The sequence below is a fragment of the Microcaecilia unicolor genome, chromosome 9, assembly GCF_901765095.1.
Source record: "Microcaecilia unicolor chromosome 9, aMicUni1.1, whole genome shotgun sequence".
Lineage (NCBI taxonomy): Eukaryota > Metazoa > Chordata > Amphibia > Gymnophiona > Siphonopidae > Microcaecilia > Microcaecilia unicolor.
In genome coordinates, this window is record NC_044039.1 from 210,242,800 (window position 1) to 210,251,152 (window position 8,353).

Consider the following 8,353-nt stretch of genomic DNA (forward strand, 5'->3'; position numbering starts at 1 on the left):
CAAGAAGGCGTTGCACAAACCAAACTCCATGCCTAGCAAGTGAGCTGCGGAAATGGTGGGGCTGTGACAGTACCCCCCAACAAAAAAACTTCTCTGGCTTGGGTTTCAGAGGAAACAGGTGGTGAAACTGGTGGACAAGCTGAGGAGCATGGATATGGGGCGCAGCCTCCTAGGAGTTCTCTTCAGGACCATACCCCTTCCAGTTAATGAGATACTGCAGCTTACTCCACAGTCTTCTGGAGTCCAGAATGTCTTGTAATACAGAACAATAGAGGCTGTGATCTACACGCAGATAATCCACAGGAGAACAATGCAGACCAGAGTGAAAGCAGAAATACACTCTTTATTAAAATCAATTGCCTAACGTGGCTACGTTTTGCCTCTCAGAGGCTGCGTCAGGGGCTTATCATTCCACTATAAAAACACACATAAAAACAAATAATAATAATAAAACACATTAGTTAATAATATAAATAATTATTAATCCAGTTAAGAGTAATTAATCCAAATAAAAACTAACTCATAACAAGTACAAACATATGTTAATTAACATAAGCATAAAAGTATTATTCAGTTAGGGCCCCTTTTACCAAGCTTGCAGCAAAAAGGGTCGGCGCATGTTTTTACACATGCGCCGAGGTCCGAAGTCTCGCCTTCCTGCAGGAAATGGCAAGGCAGCAAGTAAAGACATGCTGCGCAGCCATTTCAGGAGGGAGCCCTTACCGCACCCATTGAGGTGGCGGTAAGGGTTCCCGCATCAACCTGGCAGCAATTGGGCAGCGTGCAGCATGCCCCAATTACTGCCGGGTGCACTCCGGCGCTACAAATAATACATTTTGTAGCGCCGGAAATAACATCGCGCTAGGAGTAGGAAGTACCGCTGGGCTGCTGCACTAGCCCGGCATACTTCCTGTATAGTGAGCGATAAGCCCACGCTGGGCTTACCGCTGCTTTATTAATCTTTAAAAAACATACATTAGAATGTGGAAGTCAGTACATCCCCCTCGGGTGCCGACACAACCGCCAGTCCATTCTTCAGGCCAAACAACAAGCGTACAGGAAAAGATGTCCGGCGCCCAGTTTTCAGATAGGGGAATTGGTTTGGGTTATCCACACAACACCAGCGACCAAAGACTCCCTCAGCTCAGTTTGCTCCCTGCTTTGTTGGTTCTTATCCTGTACTCTGTCGAGTTGGTCCTGTTACCTATCAACTGAAACGACCCGCCAATCTACAGATTCATAACATTTTCCAAGGATCTTTGTTAAAGCCAGTGGTCCTTAGGGGCTCTGCAGAGACCTACCCCATGCCGCTACTTGTAGATACTGACTTCAAGGGGGAATATGAAGTCCAAAGCATCCTGGATTCATGTAGACTTCATGGCAAATTACAGTACCTCATAGCCTGGAAAGGCTTTGGGCCAGAGGACAACGCCTGAGAACCCGCAACTCAAGTCCATGCTCTGGTTCTCCTCTGATGATTCTATTGCTTGCTTCCCCACAAGCACACACCCCGGGGGGGGGGGGGTCCTTGAGGAGGGGGTGCTGTCACAGTCCTACCGTGACTTCTTCCCCGCATCTTTGGGTGCTCCTCTGCCAAGTGACACTGCTCCCAGAGCACGAGTATGCTCGCGCTTCAGCTTTCACCATGGGACTGCAGCAGGAGTCACAGGACGCAGTTAGCTGATATCACGTCCTAGGGAACGTTTAATCGCACCAGAGACTTGCCTCAATGCCTTTGCATTGTCGGCCCGTACTCTGATTCCTTGAGAGGGTTCCTGAGAATGCTCTAGCCTTTGTTGCCAGAGAGGGTTCCTGAGACGCTCCAGCCTTGTTCCTGAGATGATTCCTGAAATGCTCCAGCCTCTGTTGCCTGAGTCAGTTCCTGAGATTGTTCTCCACCCTTCCCTGGCACGCTACTGCACCTGTTGCCAGCGTGAGGCAGTGACTTGTCTACCACAGCTGGGCTTCACCACTGTGGACCATGGGCTCACCTTCCAGAGACACAACAAAAAAAATAGATCTCACCATGGCAATTCCTATTTTTGCCAACAAAGAAACACCAATCCTTTTGATATTTCTCCTGTGGCTATTAAATATCTGAGTGGCTTTTTTAACGTGTCTTAAAGAACTGAAATTAATATTGGAATTACCAGCTAAACTGCTGTGGAGCCCTGCAGGAGTGCTATCAATAAAGAAGCAACTGCTATCAGTAGGATGAACTGGCTGTTTAATCAGAAGAGAAGGCCGCTTGTTGGAGAAGCTGTCATCCTTACATCTTCAATTGGCGGGTCATTTCATCCCCGGCAGGGGCTCCTTGCATGAAGTGCAATTTTTCCTTTCTCATTGCTCAGTTAGTATGACAGCTTCAGCTCTAATTTGATGGCTTCTCTGTAAATTGTTGCACTGATATTGGAGTGGGGGGTTGAGGGTAGGAGAGAGGGATAACCAAAATATAAAAATACAATCACTTTTTCTTCCAGTTTAGGCTGCTGTGTTACAGTTAGAATGTTACACTTGACGGATCAGGAGAGTTAACTGGTTATGACATTTGCTGTCACATATAGGTTTTCACATGTGTTAGCATACTGCAAATGGGGAGACTGAAAAGCACTTTTATGGATATGGCACAGAAAATGTATTATAGAAAAAGAAAGAGAGAATTCATGGTGCAATGAGATGTGGGGATTACCTGCTGTACATTTGCATACTGGACAGGAGGCTACAGAACAAACAAATTGAAAATTGCATTACATAGGTTATGTTTCCTGGCATTCAACCCATCCTGACAATGTGTCAGTGGCATTGGCAGCACCAACTCCTAATGCCCTCCCACTCTCCAGTGAAAATGGTGATACTCCCACTAATAGTGTAGCCTCCTTTGCCTGATGTATGGTGTGTATGGCTACTTCAGTAACATGTGTAGCTGTGCATGTTCAAACACTACTACTACTACTCAACATTTCTAAAGCGCTACCAGACTTACGCAGCGCTGTACAGTCAAACATGAAGAGAGAGACAGTCCCTGCTCAAAAGACCTTACAATCTAAAGGAGATAACAACAGAGACAATCAAATTAGGACAGCATAGTACATCTGATTACACAATAGTTCATAGGGACAGACTAATAGATCTAAACAGCTAAAGACAATTAAGGTATGCAAATGCATAATGCAGACAGATTGGTAGTGGTATTGAATAGAGGAGTAATGGTAAGGTTAAGTGCCAAAAGCAGAGTCAAAAAGATGGGCTTTGAGCAAGGATTTGAAGATGGGTAGGGATGGGGCCTGACGTATCAGTTCAGGAAGTCTATTCGAGGCATATGGGCAGGCAAATGGATGCACACTTACTATAGAAAATATTCCTAAAAATTGCAGAGCCATGGGGCTGTATTCTAACATTACATGCATATTTTTGAGCATGGCAAATGTAAAACTATAATTGATTAAATGGTTTGGCAATTAGAATGAGGTAGAAAAAGAGGTGGAAACTTTCATAAAGCTATTAAGTCAATGGGGGGGGGGGTAAATTTATAAAGCCTTTTCTGCATGCAAAGCATGTTTTATATGCAGACAAGGGTTCTTATATGAGTATATGGAGGTAAAAAAAATAAGCAGTTAGCAGGGTTTAAAAAAGGTTTACACAAGCTGCCAAAAGAAAAGTCCATACACCATTATTGTGATGGACTTAGGGAAATTCACTGCTTATTCTTGGGATAAGCGCATAAAATCTTGTTTTACACTTTTGGGATCTTGACTTGGATTGGCCACTGTTGAAAACAATATGTCCCAGTATGGCAATGCTTATGTTCTAAGATAATGTACACTTTTATGTGGACTATTTGTAGGAATCCCTAGGGATGTAGGGGTGGAGCAGGTTGAAGCTGCAATATAATATGTATTTAATAAAATCACATGTATGCACATAAAAAGGTGTAAATGTGTGTGTGTATTCTATCATTTAGCTTGCTCTAACTCAGTGCACTTTTGTAAAAGGACCCTTAAATCTACCCTGTTAAATTATAACTGACTAGGTTTAGGAGAATGTTCACATAAAAACTTGGTTGAATAGGTTCAGTTGTAAATTTTCCTGGAGATAACTGACTGAAGTTTGCCAGGAGGAGGGGAAAGTTCCATTTAACAACTGTTTTATAACCCCGTTGTGTTTTTAATTTAAGCTCATATGATTTCTTTTTTTCTTATAGGGAAGTGGATCAAGATTCAGATGGTCTTGTCAGCTACAAGACTTTGAGTTGGCCATCAACTATGGAATAGTGAAGCATAACCATGAACTGAAGATTTGAAATTTATTGCGCTAACCTCAGGCTGTACAGTGATACCCTTCTCCTGAAATCACCTGAAGAATTTGTATGAATTTAGAAGAACATTATAATACTTTGGGATCTGCAAGTCTAAAACCTACAACCAATGTCTCTTCCAATTATGTTTTCTTGCATCTCTCGACATGAATGTACAGAGGTTCAGCAGGATATCTAGATATCATTAAGTGTATTTTTCAGTCTTATACGCACTTAAGTCAGAGTACTGAATATGTATTTTAAACTTTAATCAGATAAGCTGCTTGTTTAAGTTATGTCAGATATTTATGTAGTCCTACTTAAACAGATAAAGTTACCTGATAGCACAGAGAATTATAACTACATGGGTAACTTTGGCCAAGCCCCTTGGAACTTCTCCTTCTGAATCAGGGCTTTCCAAAACCTCTCCTAGGACACCACACAGCCAGTCCAATATTTACAATGATAAGTATGAGATCAGTTTGCATGTGGAGTGTCCAGTTTGTACAAATTGATTTCATACATATTCATTGTGGATATCCTGAAAACCAAACTATCTGTGGGGTCCCAGGACAGTTTTGGAAAGCCTTTTCCTAAACTCATACATGTGGAGGGCAATTCTGTAAAGGAAAGTAGGGCACCTACATGCATAATGCTGGAGGTACATGCCAAACTTAAAGTATTCTATAAATTACATGAGTGAGTCCTAGCCAGACTTCACCAAAAGTGAATTCTTATCTGTCAAATTCGCATATGTACTAGCACTTAGATGTATTTTTGGCATTTATGTAGGTATGTGCACATATATACCTACGTTTATCTGCCAGAATTCTAATCATTTATGTTTATATTTGGCATATAAATGTTGATGCCCACTTTACAGAATTACTCCCTTGGGTCTAGCGAAAAGCTATGGCAGCAAGCAACCCCAAATTTTGAAAACCAACAATTTATATGGTTAACTTGTCATAATATCGACCTGACAGTGTCTTGATCTCCATATCAAGAATGCAATCTTGAATTGTGGTGTAATTATCAAATTTTATAATTGGTTACCCTTAAAATAAAATGTTTCTGAGTTTGTGGGCTATTAAACGTTTTCATGTGTAAAGTCAAGATGGAGACGAATGGAAAATATCAAGTGGGACATTTTCTGGAGCAGCTGGCTGAAATTTGCACTTTTAAAAAATTTATGCTACTCCAGAGACCTGATTGTTCCTCCAATAGGGACTGGAGTCGGAGGCGGGCCCGCAGTGCCTTCTTCCTCATTGACGTCGCGTGCCACTGAAGATAAAGCACACCACGTGCTCCAGGGGGTGGAGGAGAAGGAACGGAGAGGAGGAGGGATGCCGGGAGCTGTCGGGAGGGTAGGAGCCTGCGCTTGTGGGGGGCAGCAGGGGAAGGTCACGGTTGGGCTAGGGAGGCTTAGCCTCCCCAAGCCTCTTTTTCGGGGCACCTATGGCCCTGCGCTTAAGCCTCCCCAAGCCTCTTATATGGGGCGCCTATGTGCCTGAACCCTGCAACACAGCAAAACCAAAGCTCGTAATGGACACTACATAACCCTTCCTCTCTTCGATCCCTACTGTGTCTGAAACACATGAACCTTATTCGACCACAACATCACCTTGTATTTGTTTCTCTACCGGACTTGGCGAATGCCTTTACGGTACTATGTAAGCCACATTGAGCCTGCAAATAAGTGGGAAAATGTGGGATACAAATGTAACAAATAAAAATAAATAAGTAGTAAATAACCTCTGGTTCCTGGGCTTGCATGTCTAGGTGATAGTTCAAATCAGGTCTATCGTGTAATCCGGAGACATACAAACATATTTTGAAAATGAGAGTGCTAGTTTTGAAAAATAGTCTGGCCTTGATTGGGGAGCCAGTGTAGCATTAACAATAGTGGGGCGTTCTTTGATATTTTGACCTTTTTGAATATCAGTCTTTCTGCCGTGTTTTGAACGGTCTGCAGCGATTTTAGTATGTTTTCTTTGCGCCCTACATATGCATCATTACAATAGTCTAGTTGGGACAATATCAACAATTGTACTATAGTTCAAAATCATTGTCTGGGAAAAATAATCTCTAACTCTTCTCAATCTCCATAGAGTTTTGAAACACTTTGATGTTACTTCTGAAACCTGATTTTCAAGAGTCAGGTGTTTATCAAGTATAATTCATAGTATTTTTAGTTGTATTTCAATAGGGTATGTTTGTTTGTCAGTTGTCCAATGTCATCATGTTCATGTCTTTGTCTTTTTGACCATTTTCTTACAAAGGTTTTCATCTCTAGTATAGTTCATTATTATATCAGGGATGTGGTTGTTTTATATTTCTTGTTTTCATTTTAAAAAGTGGTGCTATTTTGTTCAGTGTGTTTTTGCTTAGTTCATCCTAATTTCTCATGAAATGTATGTTAGGTGATATGTTTATTTAATCATTGTTAACCAGAAGCTATGATTATCCCACTGCTTGTCCTGGAATTTTTAGCGTGCAATGGTGCTACTAATTGTGTTTCTGCCAGGTACTTCTGACCTGGCTTGGCCACTGCTGGAAGCAGGATACTGGGCTGGATGGACCATTGGTCTGACACAGTATGGCTGTTCTTATGTTCGTACACCAAGCTTTATGGCAGCTGCAAATATGATGGCCATTCTTGTTAGAGCACCAGGCAGGTCAAAGGAGTAGCCTAGTGATCGGTGCAGTGGACTGGGGAGAAGGGGACCCAGGTCTATATCCCACTTTAACTGGTATACTTGTGGTGGAATGTGTGAGCCCTCCAAAATACCTACATATAGGTGGCACCTGCAAGCTTGAGGGCTATTGTAATGGTGTACAGTGTAGTAGGTATTTCTCTGTTCCTGGAGGGCTCACCATATAATATAAAAGGAGTTATGGTGAAGATGTGTTTGTTTTCTGAGACCTTTTATGTGAAGTCCACTGCAGTGCCCCCTAGACTGCCCCACTGCTCTGCTGGAATATCTGTGGCCAGACTACTAAGAAAGATGGCCCCCAGATATCTCAATGGCTGGGTTTTGGGCATTTTTCTTTTGATCGTTCCCCCCCCCCCCCCCCCCCCCCCCCCAAAAAAAATGCACTGAGCACAAAACATCTTGAAAAAGGCGATTTTCAAATCAAGAAGGTAGACGTTTTTTCAGGTTTGAAAATGGCTATGTTTGGCCACTTGATTTTTGGATGTTTTTAGCAAAACATCTCAAATTGGACTTTATTAAGGATTTGTAGTACCAAATCCTTGGTAGTTCTACATCTTAAATATTTATGTATTTCTGGTCACCCTGGGGTCAATATTCAACGTGATCTAACCGGCCAGAAACAGCTCCTGGCCAGTTCAATTGCTTCTTCGGGGCCGTCCGCTAATATTCAGAGGTTACTTACAGTGGTGTAGCAAGGGCAGCTGCCACGCGGGGTGGTTTCGCCGCTGCGCACCCCCCCCCCCTCGGCGCATCGACACTCTCGCTGTCGGAACAGTTGGCAGAGGCGCTGTACTCCCGAAGAGCGACGCTGAGAGCTGCACTCCCAGCTCCCGAGGCCCCACCTCCGACGGCCAAACGGACAGCCACTTCAGCCAATCTGCCTTTCCCGGAACTCAGTGACTTCTCTATTCGCTCCCCTTCCCCCGAGGAGGCGGAGTTATCCTTGGCGGAGTACCTGAGTTTACGAGCTCTTCGCACCAGTGGCATAGGAAGGGGGCGGGAGGACTGGTCCATCCCGAGTGCATGCCGCTGGGAGCTGTGTCGGCTTCGCTGGTTCCCTGCTCTCTCTGCCCCGGAACAGGAAGTAACATGTTTCGGGGCAGAGGGAGCAGGGGACCAGCGGGGCCAACACCCCCCAGCGGCGTGCACCTGGGGCAGACCGCCCCGCCTTTCCTACGTCTCTGGTTACTTAACCAGTTAGTACTGTTGAATATCACCATAGTAAATATAGAAAAACGTACAAAGATGACGGGGACAACTTGCATTAAAAAAGAGATTAGAAATCCTAGTACTGTATAGCTTGAACCTAAAGGGAATTGCGACAGAGGACTATGAAGTGATG

General features: G+C 43.6%; 1 protein-coding gene across 1 annotated transcript in view; it reads left to right on the top strand.

The window, feature by feature from the left end:
• The window catches only part of EFCAB11 (EF-hand calcium binding domain 11), a 91,898-nt gene extending 86,390 nt beyond the window's left edge, over positions 1-5,508 (top strand). Inside the window, exon 6 of the mRNA XM_030214483.1 lies at positions 4,202-5,508. Within this exon, the coding sequence (XP_030070343.1) occupies positions 4,202-4,271 (70 nt within the window). The 3' untranslated portion in view covers positions 4,272-5,508. The remainder of the gene's footprint in view (positions 1-4,201) is intronic.
• The last annotated feature ends 2,845 nt before the right edge of the window (positions 5,509-8,353 follow it).